Below are 18,647 nucleotides of genomic sequence, written 5' to 3'. Positions count from 1 at the left end.
AATTTGGAGAAATTCCTCCAAAAGGATGAGCACGGAATGGCCACAGGCAGGTTGCTTCCCCTCTTCCTACACTTCTCAGAGTGCATTTTACACTTCAGCTTAAATGTCTCCTTCAGACTATGGTAAAGAAAGGAAGGAGCAAAGAGGTAAATAATTAGTAAATTAGAGTTGGAGAAATGCCATTTTAAATGATCTGGTCCCACCTGGACCTTCTTTTCTGCTTGGACTCTTTGCTGGGAATATGACATAACCATACAAAAAGCTTTATAGCTCCCTAAGAGCAAGCACTTCTGGGGGCCACAAGAATTTGGCTATCAGTTGTGTGCCATGTAACTTCAGGCAAACAATGTTTGTGATCTCCAAGTGAAGTGAGAGACTTCTGAGAGGGAGTAATAGGTGTTTGTGGTTGGGCCCAGGAGTAGGGAGAGGGAATACACTACCTCTTACCTGCCTGGCTCCCTCAAATTCTTCCCCGTACTCCCATCATGCCCCATTGGGCCGTAGTCCCATTGAATCTCATGGGCCTCAATGAAGTACTGCCGGACTTTGCCTGTGAGTAGGTTCATGGGAGGTGCCATGGAGCAAGACTTGATCTTGTAGAGTGCTTGCATGCCATCTGCAGGAAGAACATCATGGCTAGCTCCATTCTGCCCAAAAAATCTTCTACCCAGGTGACTCAGCTTTCTCCTTCTCCTAATGTTTCCCCCTTCCCCCTTCCACTAGGCTCTTTACCCCTGCCTCCAAATGGGCTACTTTCTCTCACTCCTAAAGAGCCTAGCTGGGAGAGAGGGAGCCTATGTGGGAATTCAAATATCTCCACCTGCTCACCATCACTGACTCATTTACCAGACCCTTGCTCTTGCCTCTGCAAAATGCTTACATTTTAGCAACATCACAGAGCTTGAAGTAAAAATACCTGAGTTCATGTCCTAAACTTATCCTTATCTATAGGACCTTAGGCAAGTCACTGCCTAGACCTGAGATTAACCCCTGATTTGTAAATGGGAAGAATAGGGAAATCTACCACACTAGGTCCATGGGAGCATCAAATTTTAAAAAGAGGAGTAAGTTATTTGTAAAGTGGGAAGCTCCCAAAGTAATGGAACATCATCTACACATGAAGATGAAGCTTCACACTTGGGACTGTCAGGAAAATTTAGATTCTAAGTAGCGTTTCCAAATGCGGAAGATGTTACATTGAGGCATAATGGTAATGGATGATACTGTGTTATATTTGCTTGGCTAATTATAGAGGACATTCAGGCACATTATCTCATTTGAGTCTCACAACATCCCAAGGATATTTGAAATTTGAAATCATAAATCAGAGGCATGAAGAAGGAGGAGATAAGGATATTTATTTATTTTTGAATGTGTACTATATGCCAGACCCTGTGTCAGGTAATTTACATATGTTATCTCCTTCAGTCCTCATAACTAGCCTATGAAGCAGACTTTTAATGTCCCCTTTTGAAGATTAAGAAAATTAAGGATCAGAGAGGTTAAGTAAATTGCCCAAGATTACATAACTAGTCAGAGGTAGAGTTGAGATTTAACCATATATATATATATATATATATATATATATATATATATATATATATATATATATATATTTTTGTGGTACGTGGGCCTCTCACTATTGTGGCCTCTCCCACTGCAGAGCACAGGCTCTGGACGCGCAGACCCAGCGGCCATGGCTCACGGGCCCAGCCACTCCGTGGCATGTGGAATCCTCCCAGACCGGGACACGAACCCGTGTTCCCTGAATCGGCAGGCAGACTCTCAACCACTGCGCCACCAGGGAAGCCCGCACCTAGATTTTAACTGCAAATTTGAGTACTCGTTTTCTTCTCTTGTATCCAGGATCTTGGTCTCATCATTCCCTCATCTCTAAGGTTCAAAATCCCATTATCTCTCTGAAACCTCATTACAACTTGATATGGTAGGAATAATTATTGCAATCCTCATGAGGAAACATAGACTCAAAAAAGTGATACGTCTTATCAAAGGTAACTAACTGGTGGAACCAGGTTTTGAATCCAGGCTTGTCTGGCTCTAAGGCTTATGTTTGTTTCACTATTGCACTGCATCCCTAACCTCCATCCACATTCATACTCTCTTACCCAGGTACATTTGGTACTGAGGGCAGACCCTGGACAATGGAACATGAATACCTGGCTCCTATTGGGTCAAACTTACCATTCCAGAATCAATATCCCACCAGTCTATAATTCCTCACCTACTCAAATCCACTTTCACATACTCATATATCACTTTCATGACACTCACTTGATTTACCATACTTCAAATAATTCTAGAAAGTGAGAGCTGAAGATCTTAGAAACTATTTAAACCCAATCCCCCATTATATATATATATAATATATATATATATATATATATATATATATATATATATATATATATATATATATATATATATATATATATGGCAAATGAAGCATAGAAGTGGGAATGGGTTTTTCCAAAGTCACACAGTGATTTCTTCAGTTTTCCACAGAGCTGAGAGAAGTTGAACCTTTTAATCACCTACCTAATGCTCTTTCCATTGTCTCATAGGTTCCTCTGCTCCTCTGATTTTACTCACTGCACAGGGCCATTACCTCAACCATTCTCCTTCTAAAAACCAAACCTTCTAAACCTATTGCTGTTGAATTCTAACTAGAGTGTCACTACTTGTCCACAATACTACATGATCTCCTGAAGAAGGCTTACTCTTCTTTAACTAATTACTCCTTCACTCGCTGTTCAATCAGCAGCAAATATTATCAGGTCTTAATTCCTTAGAATTCTGAGCAAAAAAAAAAAAAGCAGCTTAAAATTTCACTCATCCATTCCTATACCACCTTATGTTAGAGATGGGGAAGATGAAACTCAGAGAGCAATGCCCCAGGTCACCTTGCAATTTAATGGCTGAGCCAGGAAAGAACCTGGAATCCGAGAATTCTAATCTAATGTTTCATCATTTATATCCAACTATCTCACCTGAAAGACTAATCTTATGTCTCCAGGTCAGAAAACCAGTCTCCTGTTAAACATCACTGCCACCTACGTCCTGTATCTGAAAGATCAGAGATGTTGGATCTCACCTTGCAAGTGACTATTCACCTGACAGCTAATTAACCAGGTGCCAGGTTCCTGGGGTACCATCTCAGCAGTCACAAAAGTGGCTGGAAAGATATGAGCCACATCAGTTCGGTGGCCTCGGATGGTCAGCATCTGTCCATGGAAGAAAGCTGTGTGGACATCTACCTCATTGCCCATGCCAAACAAGTGCCAGGCCACGCGCTTCTGTGCACACATGCTCAGATCTGGTAAGTTTCCAAAGACGAATCCATTGATTGCTGTAAAAGAAAGTATCAGAGTTAGGAAAGGACAGCCCAATGAGAGAGGCCTTACCATCTGACAATAATAATAGATAACAGTTAGATGAGGATTCAAAGAGCACACTGTGCTGACCATATGTATTATCTTATATAAATCTCACAAACATCCCTGGGAAATAGGCAGAATTCACTGTTATTATGGAAAAAAATATGAAAATCAAGGCTCAGAGAGCTAAAGTTACTTCTCTCCCAAGACCACAAATTTATTATGTGGTAGAGTCAGTATTCCAACCCAGAAATCTGAGGAAGCTTTCTAAGAAATGCAGTTTATTTTACAAACTTTCTTTCCATCTAAGCCAATTTCCTTTTGAAATTTCCACAGGACAGTTGTCAAGTTAGCTAACTAATTATCATAGTTATTACAAGCAATTGGTATAAAACTAAGAGAAATTTGAGCTGTCCAAGCCATTCTTTGCATCTTCCCTCTGAGTTTTCACCTCTCCTTGGGACTCTCTCATTTTGAGCCCACCTCTGTCACCAAGTAAATCACTCCCATAAATAAACAAAAGCAAAATCACTTACTTTCATTTCTAAAATCAGTTCTCTGTCCATGCCTCAGGCTTTCATGCCTTTAGTTTGTTTTAAATTTAATTAAGATGTTAACTCCCTTATGGGAAGTCATTTATTTTCTCTACAAAATGTGTAATTTTCACAGTTTGCATCCTTTTTAGAAGAAATGTTAACTAATTATATCAGTAGGCAATCCTCACCAAATTGACTTGAGCATATAGTATATGACTTTGGAGTCCACAGCCTGGGCTATTCCACTTTAGAAAGCAGGGTACCTAATGGCAAGAGCATAGACTACGCAGTCAGATATATCAGGGTTGGAATTTTAGCTGTGCCATTTACTTTCTGTGTAATCTTAGAGCCTCGGTTTCCTCATGAGTAAAACAGGGGAAAATCACCTACTACTCACGGTCCTTGTGAGAATTAAAAGGAACAAGGTATGTGAAAACATCGACCAAATGCTAGGCCCAGTGGAGACCGTCTATCAATGTTCACTGTCATAGTGTGGCCACATACTCCCAGCTTACCATGCATCCTATTGCTCTCCTGAAAGGTCTCATCTTCTAAGTCCACTGAGGCAGGGTCTGAGCAGTAAGTGGCAATGTTCTCATTGATATGCCAGCTAAGGTTCTCATCTATCACACTAAAGAGCAGGAAGAAATCATTGTCCACGTCCTGCCTCTGAGGAGGGAAGTTCCCATCCAGGGTTCCTAGGGAAAGTAAGAAAAGAGCCTTAAAGAACCTTCTTTCTTGGAAGCAGAGGAAGATGGCAGAAGAGTAAGACACGGAGATCACCTTCCTCCCCACAGATACATCAGAAATACATCTACACGTGGAACTGCTCCTATAGAACACCCACTGAACACTGGCAGAAGACCTCAGACCTACCAAAATACAAGAGACTCCCCATGTACCTAGGTGGGTAAAAAAAAGAGAAAAAACAGAGACAAAATAATAGGGATGGAACCTGCACCAGTGGGAGGGAGCTGTGAAGGAGGAAAGGTTTCCACATACTAGGAAGCCCCTTCATGGGCAGAGACTGCGGGTGGCTGAAGAGTGAAGTTTCGGAACTGCGGAGGAGAGCACAGCAACAGGGGTGCAGAGGGCAAAGCAGAGAGATTCCCGCACAGAGGAGCAGTGCCCACCAGCACTCACCAGCCCCAGAGGCTTGTCTGCTCACACGCTGGGGTGGGCAGAGGCTGGGAGCTGAGGCTCGGACTTCCATCGGATCACAGGGACAGGACAGTGGTTGGCGGCATGAACACAGCCTGAAGGAGTTAGTGCACAATGGCTAGCCAGGAGGGAGTCCGGGAAAAAGTCTGGACCTGCCCAAGAGGCAAGAGACTTTCTCTTCCCTCTTTGTTTCCTGGTACGCCAGGAGAGGGGATTAAGAGCACTGCTTAAAGGAGCTCCAGAGACGGGCACAAGCTGCGGCTGTCACCACGGATCCCCACAGATGGGCATGAGATGCTAAGGCTGCTGCTGCCGCCACCAAGAAGGCTGTGTGCAAGCACAGGTCACTACCTGCACCTCCCCTCCCAGAAGCCTGTGAAGCCCGCCACTGCCAGGGTCTGGTGATCCAGGGACAAGTTCCCCGGGAGAATGCACGGTGTGCCTCAGGCTGCTGCAATGTCATGCTGGCCTCTGCCGCCTCAGGCTCGTCCCACATCCGTACCCCTCCCTCCCTCCGGCCTGCGTGAGCCAGAGTCCCCATGTCAGCTACTCCTTTAACCCCGTCCTGTCTGAGTGCAGAACAGACGACCTCAGGCGACTTACACGCAGATGCATGGCCAAATCCAAATCTGAACCTCAGGAGCTGTGCGAAAAAAGAAGAGAAAGGGAAATCCCTCCCAGCAGCCTCAGGAGCAGTTGATTAAATCTCCACAATCAACTTGATGTACCCTGCATCTGAGGAATACGTGAATAGACAATGAATCATCCCAAATTCAGTAGGTGAACTTTCAGAGCAAGATATGTCATTTTTTCCCCTTTTCCTCTTTTTGTGAGTGTGTATGTGTATGCTTCAGTGTGAGACTTTGTCTTTATAGTTTTGCTTTCACCCTTTGTCCTAGGATTCTGTCCGTCCATATAATTTTTTTTTACTTTAAAAACGTTTTTTTCCCTTAATAATATTTTTTTAATTTAATAAATTTACTTTATTTTATCTTACTTTATTTTACTTTATCCTCCTACTTTCTTTCTATTTTTTCTCCTTTTATTCTGAGCCGTGTGTATGAAAGGTTCTTGGTGCTCCAGCCAGGAGGCAATGCTGTGCCTCTGAGGTGGGAGAGCCAACTTCAGGACACTGGTCCACAAGAGACCTCCCATCTCCATGTAATATCAAAAGGCGAAAATCTCCCAGAGATCTCCATCTCAACATCAAGACAAAGTTTCACTCAAGGACCAGCAAACTACAGTGCTGGACACCCTATGCCAAACAACTAGCAAGACAGGAACACTGCCCTATCCATTAGTGGAGAGGCTATCGAAAATCATAATAAGGCCACAGACATCCCAAACCACACCACCAGACATGGACCTGCCCAACAGAAAGACAAGATCCAGCCTCATCCACCAGAACACAAGCACTAATCCCCTCCACCAGGAAGCCTACACAACCCACTGAACCAAACTTAGCCATGGGGCACAGACACCAAAAACAACAGGAACTACGAACCTGCAGCCTGTGAAAAGGAGACCCCAAACACAGTAAGATAAGCAAAATGAGAAGACAGAAAAACACACAGCAGATGAAGGAGCAAGGTAAAAACTCACCAGACCTAACAAATGAAGATGAAATAAGTGGTCTACCTGAAAAGGAATTCAGAATAATGATAGTAAAGTTGATCCAAAATCTTAGAAATAGAATAGAGAAAATGCAAGAAACATTTAACAAGGACCTAGAAGAACTAAAGAGGAGACATGCAATGATGAACAACAAGATAAATGAAATTAAAATACTCTAGAAGGGATCAATAGCAGAATAACTGAGGCAGAAAAACGGATAAGTGACCTGGATGATAAAATAGTGGAAATAACTACTGCAGAGCAGAATAAAGAAAAAAAGAATGAAAAGAAGTTAGGACACTCTCAGAGACATCTGGGACAACATTAAATGCACCAACATACGAATTATAGGGGTCCAAGAAGAAGAAGAGAAAAAGAAAGGGACTGAGAAAATATTTCAAGAGCTTATAGTTGAAAATTTCCCTAATATGGGAAAGCAAATAGTTAATCAAGTCCAGGAAGCACATAGAGTCCCATAAAGGATAAATCCAAGGAGAAACACACCAAGACACGTATTAATAAAACGATCAAAAATTAAATGCAGAGAAAACATATTAAAAGCAGAAAGGAAAGAACAGCAAATAATACACAAGGGAATCCCCATAAGGTTAAGAGCTGATCTTTCAGCAGGAACTCTGAAAGCCACAAGGGAATGGCAGGACATATATAAAGTGATGAAGGAGAAAAACCTACAACCAAAATTACTCTACCCAGCAAGGATCTCATTCAGATTTGATGGAGAAATTAAAATATTTATAGGCAAACAAAAGCTGAGAGAGTTCAGCACCACCAAATCAGCTTTACAACAAATGCTAAAGGAACTTCTCAAGGCAAGAAACACAAGAGAAGGAAAAGAGCTAAAATAACAAACCCCAAACAATTAAGAAAATGGGAAAAGTAACATACATATCAATAATTACCTTAAATGTTAGTGGATTAAATGCTCCCACCAAAAGACACAGACTGGCTGGAAACAAAACAAGACCCATATATATGCTGTCTACAAGAGACCCACTTCAGACCTAGGGACACATACAGACTGAAAGTGAGGGGATGGAAAAAGATATTCCATGCAAATGGAAATCAAAGGAAAGCTGGAGTAGCAATTCTCATATCAGACAATATAGACTTTAAAATTAAGGCTATTACAAGAGACAAAGAAAGACACTACATAAGGATCAAGGGATCGATCCAAGAAGAAGATATAACAATTGTAAATACTTATGCACCCAAAATAGGAGCACCTCAATACATAAGGCAAATACTAACAGCCATAAAAGAGGAAATCGTTAGTTACACAATCATAGTAGGGGACTTCAACACCCCACTTTCACCAATAGACAGATCATGCAAAATGAAAATAAATAGGGAAACACAAGCTTTAAATGATACATTAAAAAGATGGACTTAATCGATATTTATAGGACATTCCATCAAAAACCAACAGAATACACATTTTTCTCAAGTGCTCATGGAACATTCTCCAGGATAGATCATATCTTGGGTCACGAATCAAGCCTTGGTAAATTTAAGAAAATTGAAATAATATTAAGAATTTTTTCCAACCCCAACGCTATGACACTAGATATAAATTACTGGAAAACATTTGTAAAAAATACAAGCACATGGAGGTTAAATGGAACACTACTTAATAACCAAGTGATCAATGAAGAAATCAAAGAGGGAATAAAAAATAATGACAATGGAGACACAAAGACCCAAAACCTATGTGATGCAGCAAAAGGAGTTCTAAGAGGGAAGTTTATAGCAATACAATCCTACCTTAAGAAACAGCAAACATCTCAAATAAACAACCTAACCTTACACCTAAAGCAATTAGAAAAAGAAGACCAAAAATACCCCAAAGTTAGCAGAAGGAAAGAAATCATAAAGATCATATCAGAAATAAATTAAACAGAAATTAAGGAAATGATACCAAAGGTCAATGAAACTAAAACCTGGTTCTTTGAGAAGATAAGTAAAATTGATAAACCATTAGCCAGACTCATCAAGAAAAAAAAGGAGGAGACTCAGATCAATAGAATCAGAAATGAAAAAGGAGAAGTAACAAATTATACTGCAGAAATACAAAGGATCATGAGAGATTACTACAAGCAACTGTCTGCCAATAAAATGGACAACCTGGAAGAAATGGACAAATTCTTAGAAATCCACAAGCTGCTGAGACTGAACCAGGAAGAAATAGAAAATATGAACAGACCAATCACAAGCACTGAAATTGAAACTGTGATTAAAAATTTTCAAACAAACAAAAGCCAAGGACCAGATTGTTTCACAGGCGAATTATATCAAACATTTAGAGAAGAGCTAACACATTCTCAAACTCTTCCAAAATATAGCAGATGGAGGAATACTCCCAAACTCATTCTACGAGCCACCATCACCCTGATACCAAAACCAGACAAAGATGTCACAAAGAAAGAAACTACAGGCCAATATCACTGATGAACTTAGATGCAAAAATCCTCAACAAAATACTAGCAAACAGAATCCAACAGCACATTAAAAGGATCATACACCATGATCAAGTGGGGTTTATTCCAGGAATGCAAGGATTCTTCAATATACGCAAATCAATCAATGTGATACAACGTATTAACAAAGTGAAGGAGAAAAAACATATGATCATCTCAGTAGATGCAGAGAAAGCTTTCGACAAAATTCAACACCCATTTATGATAAAAGCCCTGCAGAAAGTAGGCATAGAGAGAACTTTCCTCAACATAATAAAGGCCATATATGACAAACCCAGAGCCAACATTGTCCTCAGGGTGAAAAACTGAAAATGTATCCACTAAAATCAAGAACAAGACAAGGCTGCCCACTCTCACCACACTTATTTAACATAGATTTGGAAGTTTTAGCCACAGCAATCAAAGAATAAAAAGAAATAAGAGGAATCCAAATCGGAATAAAGAAGTAAAGCTGTCACTGTTTGCAGGTGACATGATGCTGTACATAGAGAATCCTAAAGATGCTACCAGAAAACAAGTCATGAAGAACCTAGGGGTAAAACAGGAATAAAGACACAGACCTACTTGAGAATGGACATGAGGATATGGGGAGGGGGAAGGGTAAGCTGTGACAAAGTGAGAGAGAGGCATGGGCATATATACACTACCAAACGTAAGGTAGGTAGATAGTGGGAAGCAGCCGCATAGCACAGGGAGATCAGCTCGGTGCTTTGTGACCGCCTGGAAGGGTGGGATAGGGAGGGTGGGAGGGAGGGAGATGCAAGAGGGAAGGGATATGGGAACAGATGTATATGTATAACTGATTCACTTTGCTATAAAGCAGAAACTAATAAAAAAAGAAATTCTAACATTAAGACAGATGGGGGTGAGGGGAAGGATTTTAATAAAAAGAGGAAAAATTAAAGTAAAAAAAAAGCTACTAGAGCTAATCAATTAACTTTGTAAAGTAGCAGGCTAAAAAATTAATACACAGAAAACTCTTGCATTCGTATACACTAATGATGAAATACCTGAAATTGAATTTAAGAAAATACTCCTATTTACCACGGCAACAAAAAGAATAAAATATCGAGGAATAAACCTACCTAAAGAGACAAAAGACTTGTATGCAAAAAATTATAACACACTGATTAAAGAAATTAAAGATGATAGAAACAGATGGAGAGATATACCATGTTCTTGATTGGAAGAATCAACATTGTGAAAATGACTCTACTACCCAAAGCAATCTACAGATTCAATGCAATCCCTATCAAACTACCACTGGCATTTTTCACAGAACTAGAACAAAAAATTTCACAATTTGTATGGAAACACAAAAGACCCTGAATAGCCAAAGCAGTCTTGACAACGGGAAATGGAGCTGGAGGAATCAGGCTCCCTCACTTCAGACTATACTACAAAGCTATAGTAATCAAGACAACATGGTACTAGCACATAAACAGAAATATAGATAAATGGAACAGGATAGAAAACCCAGAGATAAACCCATGCCCATATGGTCACCTTATCTTTGATAAAGGAGGCAAGAATATACAGTGGAGAAAAGACAGCCTCTTCAATAAGTGGTGCTGGGAAAACTGGACAGGTACAAGTAAAAGTATGAAATTAGAACACTACCTAACACCATACATAAAAATAAACTCAAAGTGGATTAAAGACCTAAATGTAAGTGCAGACCCTATCAAACTCTTAGAGGAAAATATAGGCAGAACACTCTATGACATAAATCACAGCAAGATCCTTTTTGACCCACCTCCTAGGGAAATGGAAATAAAAACAAAAAATAAACAAATGGGACCTAATGAAACTTCAAAGCTTTTGCACAGCAAAGGAAACCATAAACAAGAACAAAATACAACCCTCAGAATTGGAGAAAATATTTGCAAATGAAGCAACTGACAAAGGATTAATCTCCAAAATTTACAAGCAGCTCATGCAGCTCAATAACAAAAAAAAATCACAAAAAACCCAATCCAAAAATGAGCAGAAGACCTAAATAGACATTTCTCCAAAGAGGATATATATATTGCCAACAAACACATGAAGGAATGCTCAACATCATTAATCATTAGAGAAATGCAAATCAAAACTACAATGAGATATCATCTCACACTGGTCAGAATGGCCATCATCAAAAAATCTAGAAACAATAATTGCTGGAGAGGGTGTGGAGAAAAGGGAACACTCTTGCACTGTTGGTGAGAATGTAAATTGATACAGCCACTATGGAGAACAGTATGGAGGTTCCTTAAAAAACTAAAAATAGAACTACCATATGACACAGCAATACCACTACTGGGCATATACTCAGCGAAAACCATAGTTCGGTAAGAGTCATGTACCATAATGTTCATTGCAGCTCTATTTACAATAGCCAGGACATGGAAGCAACCTAAGTGTCTATCAACAGTTGAATGGATAAAGAAGATGTGGAACATATATACAATGGAATATTACTCAGCCATAAAAATAAACGAAATTGAGTTTTTTTGTAGTGAGGTGGATGGACCTAGAGTGTGTCATACAGAGTGAAGTAAGTCAGAAAGAGAAAAACAAATACCATATACTAACACACATATAAGGAATCTAAGAAAAAAAAAAGAAAGTCATGAAGGACTTAGGGGTAAGTTGGGAATAAAGACACAGGCCTACTAAAGAATGGACTTGAGGATATAGGGAGGGGGAAGCATAAGCTGTGACAAAGTAAGAGAATGGCATGGACATATGTACACTACTGTACATAAAATAGATAGTGGGAAGCAGCCTCATAGCTCAAGGAGATTAGCTCGGGGGTTTGTGACCACCTAGAGGGGTAGGATATGGAGGGTGGAAAGGAGGGAGATGCAAGAGGGAAGAGATATGGGGACATATGTATATGTATAACTGATTCACTTTGTTATAAAGCAGAAGCTAACACACTATTGTAAAGCAATTATACTCCAATAAAGATGTTAAAAAAAAAAGAACCTTCTTTCTTTAGCAATAGTAAGCTGTAAGGGGTACTCATAATTAATGAATAGAAAAAGAGGGGCCCTAAGAGTCTATCAGCAACAGAAAAGTAGGTAGAGACTTCTGCTGCTAATTTCTATTTCTAAATTCCCCACATGAAACCACCAATTCAGTTGAGCCTATGACTTGATGGTGAGGTACATAGGATCTAGAATAATTCCTTCCCACCATCGCTGCCTATGTCTTCAACTCAGGGCTTTGATCTTACCACACTCCTGTAACACACAGGTCTTCAGGCCTGACTACACCTTAAACATATCATATTTCAAACCAAACCCACAATCCTCCCCAAATTCTGATGACTACACTTCCAATCCTATCCAACAGGCTGTTAAACTTACTCTTATGTAACTTGACTTCCATCATTACTAATTTGAGTTTTTTTAAGTAAAATAAGAAAAAAAGAAAGTAGCAAAGTGTTTTTTAAGTATTTTGTTTCTGTTTTTTGTTTGTTTTTAGAAAAAACAAGTAGTGAAATAGAAAAAAAACAGTGAAAAGGGGAGTTTGGCAGGATTTATTCCTATTAATAAACTAGGGTGCTAAATTAACACTCCCCAGGCTGCTGCTTAATATGTAGGTGACTCAGCAATATCACTGCTTCCCCTAGATATCCCAAACTGTATCTCACAGCTCACATTTGGGGCTTATACCTCTTTTACAGGTTATAAGAGGTCCAATGAGGCCAGTAGCAATGTCTCGTGGAGCATCTACATGAGAATGGTAGATCCAGGTGAGGCACGCTGGGTCAGCATCAGTGGGTGCATGGCCTTCTGGAATGGTCCAGTTGTAGATGTGGCTGCCTCCCGGGGGAACAGAGTCATCAGCTTTCAGCCAACCAGAGGAACCATCTGGATATAAGGATCCTAGAAAATGAAATTGCATATGTTTAGTCCCAGGGTGAGTGAGAAGGAGCCTGGCAGACGTAGAAGCCGGGAGAGGGACGTATGGAATACCTAGTTCCAGTCTTGTGGAAGGTAGAGTTCTAAAGTTCAGCACAGTGTTCCTCACAACCTAAGGAAGGCACAGATTCAGGTAATATCTAGCCAAGAATGCTAAACCTCAAATCAACAGTGGGTAGAATGGTAGCAGCCCTTGGGGAAGGAGCTATGACCATAGAAAGTGCTATACAGCCTAACCTAGTAAGGCTCTAGTGCAAAGCCAATAACCTGGAGGCAAGAGAAAAGAAAAAAATTATCTTCCTTCAAGCACTCACTTTGATAAACAGAAAGAAGACAATCACAGAATTTCCATCTAAAGGCAACTTAATGATCAATTGCTCTATTCCCATTTTATGAAAGAGAAAACAGAGGGAAAATAACTTGCCCACAGGGAGTTAATGGTCAAGTCAAGACCTTCTGAGTTTGCTCTCTGTTCCCCTCACTCACCGTTGTGTCAGTACTATAGGCCATTGGGCCTGGGATAGTAGGAGATACAGATGAGTAAACCGATCTCCCTCTTAAGAAAAACAATAGGCCTTTTGGAAGACTGTGGCACAAGAATATCGCTCCCTTACATTCACAGAACACTCCTCTCTTTTCAAAACACAGTCAAATATTTTATCGAAAAGCCATTCAAGTAATTCTTTGTGATAAAAGGTAAATTGAATCTCTACATTCTTAATGAAGAATTTGAGGTTCAGAGAGGGACAGTGACTTGCCCAAAGTGACACAGTCTGTGAATAGCAGAACTGATAACAGTACCCAGCCATATTTTCTCTGAGGAGAGTCCTTGCCACCTCAGATCAAAAAGGAACACTATCTTCATTCCCAGCTCCTCTCTCTCAGATGGCAGTAAAGAAAAAGAGATATTTGTTGCAGGTAGGAGAAAAAGGATGGGCTGATTTACCTTCTGAGTCTTTCTCATAGAAAACGCCATGGGGATGGATTGTGTAGGGACGAGTGGCAAAATTCTTCAGGTGGATAAGAATGATATCTCCCACCTCAGCCTTCAACACTGGCCCCAGAAAGCCCAGCCAGGCTGGCTGAACAATTTCATCCATGTATGAACCATCTCTGTATTCCTTGTAGATGGTCTTCTTGTATCTGCTCCCTATTCGGTTCTTGTCAGACTTCAGGAAGTTGGAAGCTACTCTGGGAAGGAAGGAAAGAGAAAGCCACAGTTTTGCCTTTTTTTCCAGAGGTGGCTGACCAAAAAGTGTCCATCTTTTTTTTAGGGCAAAACAAGAGGAAATGGGATTGTACTGATCAAAACATGAAAGCTTTATGTTAGAATTTAATTGTTAGACAATGAGAAGTATTAAGTTAAACCATATGAATTTGCTGATATTTGAGCAATTTTTTTCCTACAAAATAGACAATTTCTCTCAGTAAAGCCTAATATATAATAATGGGGAGGCAACCAACTATGGACAGACTCTTTTTAAATGATCAACTCCCTATCCAGGTGGCCTAACTTAGTGTTGCCCTGCTGTATATGGGAAGTCTTATAGCATAGTGGTTAAGTTCACAAACTCTGGAGCCAGGAAGTTTCAATTAAATGCCAATATTGCCATTTCCAAATCTGTAGGACTTTGAGCAGGTTACTTAACTTCTCTGTGCATAATTTCCCCATCTGTAAAATGGAGATAGCCATGGTACCACTTATTACTGGTGACTAAAATAATTAAAATACATAAAGAGTTTAGAAAAGTGCCTGGAAAATAGTAAAAATTTAATAAATGTTAACTATTACTTCGAAGTATTGGAGAAGGGGATAACAAAGTTATCCCTCAAAGATACTTTTAATACAGACTCTGTGACTCCAAAACTAGATGAGTAGAAAAATGTTTTTTTAAAAAAGAGAGCTGTTTTTCTTATTCTAATTCTTCCTAGAGAGCTCTGAGATGTTACAGTCAACTTTGGAAAACTCTGAGGCTTTGGAGAGACAAAGCAATTCATGATCACAAAAGATTTTTTAATACATTAATTCGATTTTTTCAATGGGCATTTGTGGAACACCTGCAAAGCTCTAAGATCAAGAAAGGTTAATCCTGTGGGATCTGTGAGAGGCAGAATGGTGAGAAGAGTACCAGCTTTGCATCCACATTACCCAGGTTCAAATCCTAGCTCTCTGTTTATTAGCTGTTGGACTTGGGCAAGTCACTTGATCTCCCTGAGCCTCAGTTTTCTCATCTGTAAGATGAGAATATTCATACTCACCTCCTAAAGTTTCTGTCAGAATTAGGTGGGACAAAGTATATAAATTTCTAGTATGGTACCTGTCACAAAGTGTTACATAAGTGATAGCTATTGCTGTTCTTTCCTTGATTCTAAGGCTGATCTTATTTTTTTTCACATTTTTACATATCTTAAATCAGTATAGTTCCATTGAACTATGGCAGCATACATATACTACACACATCTTACAAACACTGTATATATATCATGTTTTTTTCTTGTTTAAAAGCTAAATACCTATTATTAAAACAGCATTGTGGATATCACCTTAGAATCAAGGCAATATGGAATGACCTTTAGGACCCTAAAAATACTTAGGCACCTCACTGTGGAAAACTGAACTCCATATGCGATACTGGCTCCTGAGTCAACTAGTTGTCTTCTCAGGAAATGTATCACTGGGCTTATGGCCCAGAGAGATCAGGAGCTGGCTGCAACCACACCCTGGGGAAAGGTCTTCAAGAGCTACCTATTGACCTCAAGAGTGCCCCTCCCTAACTCCATCTCTAGTTCCACAAGAGATTAAACCTACCTGTCACTGTCCAGAGGCTGGTTCGTGATGACATTCCTTCCCTTAGGAGCATAGTTCCACTGCACGTCCTGGATGCCCAGATAGTAGACTCTAGTGGCCCCATCAGTCAGTCGGGGCCACAAGGGTTGCACGAACAGCAGAGCCCATAGAAGATGGCCTGGCTCCATGGCCCACATTATTCTGGGAAACTGGCAAATGAATAGCTGCCGGTATAGAAGAAAGAGAACAAAGGGGCTTTGCATGTGTCTGGAAAAGTAAAGAGGCAAGAGGCAGACTGAGTGACTGAGAAAACAAAAACCGATTAGCCTAGAATCTCTGCCTTATCTGTTTCCTTTCAACAAATGTTCAAGGATCTCTACACATTGGACTTTGGAGGGCAAAGTTAAAAATCATTTGTACTGACAATTGTGTATCACTTTCCTCAGAAGAGAAATCTGGATCCATTTTCTTCAGCAATGTAGAAAGAAGAATATACTCTGGCCCAAAAATTAGGAAACAGGCATCAGTAGCCCGATTGAGCCACTGACTCACTCGGTACCCAAATCAGGTCACTAATTCTCCCTGTGTCTCTGTTTTCACCATTGCCACTTTCCATCCTCTATGAACTGTGTTTAAAAACAAATGAGAATTCACCAAAATGCATTTATTAGAATGTTCATAGACCCAAACTGGAAACAGTCAATATGTCCATGAACACTGTAATGGATGAGTAGAGGATATTTTATTCATATAATGGAATTCTATATAGCAATGGTAATGAGCAAAGTAACACTGTACATGAAAATATGGATGCCTCTCACAAATACAATGGTGCAGAAAGAAACCAGACACAAAGGGTACACATCATATGATTTCATTTATATAAAGTACAAAATCAGGCAAAACTAATCTATGCTGTTAGAAGCCAGGATAATGTTTTCTCTTAAGGTAGGGATCAGTGACTAGTAAGGCAGAGGAGGAAGGTTTCTAGGAAATGTTCTGTTTCTTGATTTACTTACTGGTTACATGGGTACGTTCAGTTTGTAAAAATACACTAAGCTGTGAACTTAGCACATTTATCGGAAGAAATGTACTCTGCTGGTTCTCTGCCATGCACAAATCCATTTAATGTGTTCACTCTTGAGTCAGAGTTAGAACTAAGCTTCTAACCTTTCATTCTGATACATCAGCCAGGCAGTTAGACTTTTTGGGGCTGATATGAAGTACTCAGTCATACTATACACAGCTACAGTCAATCCCAGAAACACAGGCTACATAACATAAACACACATATACATACACTTGCATATACATAGACACATGCAGTCTTATCTAAAAACAGAGATGCAGACACTTACATCCACACTAGAACCACAGTGTCACATAGGACCTTAGTCACTTTCAAAATAATAATAATAATAATAATAACCTACAATGGAAAATAATCTGAAAAAGTATATATATATATATATATATATATATATATATATATATATATATATATATATATATATAACTGAATCACTTTACTATACACCAGAAACAAACACAACATTGTAAATCAACTATGCTTCAATTAAAAAAATAATAAAAATCAATATTTATAGTGTGTGCATGACATGTCAGACATTGTTCTAAGTGCTTTACAGATTAAATCATTCAATCCTCACAGCAACACTATGAAGCAGATGCCATTATTATCCCCATATTATAGAAGGAGAAACCACAGAGCAGCAGTATAAGATAATTTGTCCAAGTTTACCTAGTTAACAATCAGTAGAGTTGGGTTGTGAGCTCAAGGAAGTATGGGTTCAGTGTCTATGTTTTTTTTTTTTTTCAACTGAAGTATAGGTGACTTACTATATTATGTTAGTTTCTGGTTTACATGTTCTTAATTACCATGCTATACTACTTTTCACAAAATATACTTGCACACACAGAAAACATTTACAGACATATCTTGTTTTACTGTGCTTCACTTTATTTCACTTCACAGACATTGTGTGTTTTACAAATTGAAGGTTTGTGGCATTTCTGTATTGTCAGATGATGTTTAGCACGTTTTAGCAATAAAATATTTTTAAATTCAGGTATGTACATTTTTAAAGATGTAATACTATTACACACTTAATAGACTACATTATATTATAAAGATAACTTTTACATGCACTAGGAAACCAAAAAATTGTGTGAAGATTTATTACAATATTAACTTTATTGCAGTAGTTTGGAACCAAACCCACAATATCTCCAAGATATGCTTGTATATGCCTATAGCTATAGTTATATCTGAGAAAACCCCATACACTCTGAAACATGCAATCATATGTAGTTACGATCATTTCCAGAAACAGACATATATATTCATAGGGGCAGAGATCCATCTAATCAATATCATTCATGATGATGATAATAATGATGGTAACTATCATTCATGCAGAAATTACTACACACCAAACGTGATGCTCACTTTTTTATATATATAAATTATTTCACTAAATCCTCAACCTAAGCACATGATATTAGGGACAATTAATCAAAAATAGAAAATCAAAAATATGCACAGATTCACAAGAGGATAGGAAATCCCCAGATATTTACCCTGATTGATAAACAGAACTATAGATTTCCCAACATATTCTCAGACCCCTCCACACAAAGTAGTGGCCCAAGTGTGTAATATCCAGTCTTCATATGACATTTGGAAGAAAGCCCTTGATATGTGGGAGGACCTGTTCTTGGATTCC

The 18,647-nt window shown here is 39.2% G+C and overlaps 1 protein-coding gene across 2 annotated transcripts in view; it reads right to left on the bottom strand.

Annotated features, from left to right (window-relative positions):
- Positions 1 to 16,118, bottom strand: part of HEPH (hephaestin) — a gene marked incomplete at its 3' end in the record, with an annotated part of 96,103 nt that extends 79,985 nt beyond the window's left edge. The window contains exons 1-6 of one of the 2 annotated variants that reach the window (XM_079728266.1): positions 15,922 to 16,118; positions 14,059 to 14,303; positions 12,864 to 13,076; positions 4,447 to 4,629; positions 3,113 to 3,367; positions 448 to 616 (exon numbers count right to left, since the gene is read on the bottom strand). In XM_079728266.1, coding sequence (XP_079584392.1) covers positions 448 to 616; positions 3,113 to 3,367; positions 4,447 to 4,629; positions 12,864 to 13,076; positions 14,059 to 14,303; positions 15,922 to 16,097 — 1,241 coding nt within the window. In that variant the 5' untranslated portion in view covers positions 16,098 to 16,118. The remainder of the gene's footprint in view (positions 1 to 447; positions 617 to 3,112; positions 3,368 to 4,446; positions 4,630 to 12,863; positions 13,077 to 14,058; positions 14,304 to 15,921) is intronic. The other variant, XM_079728265.1, reaches the window with a different exon arrangement.
- Between the last annotated feature and the right edge of the window lie 2,529 nt (positions 16,119 to 18,647).

The sequence above is a fragment of the Hyperoodon ampullatus genome, assembly GCF_949752795.1.
Source record: "Hyperoodon ampullatus genome assembly, chromosome: X".
NCBI lineage: Eukaryota > Metazoa > Chordata > Mammalia > Artiodactyla > Ziphiidae > Hyperoodon > Hyperoodon ampullatus.
The sequence above is the reverse complement of the archived record's forward strand: the minus strand, read 5'-3'. Positions and strand labels throughout refer to the sequence as shown.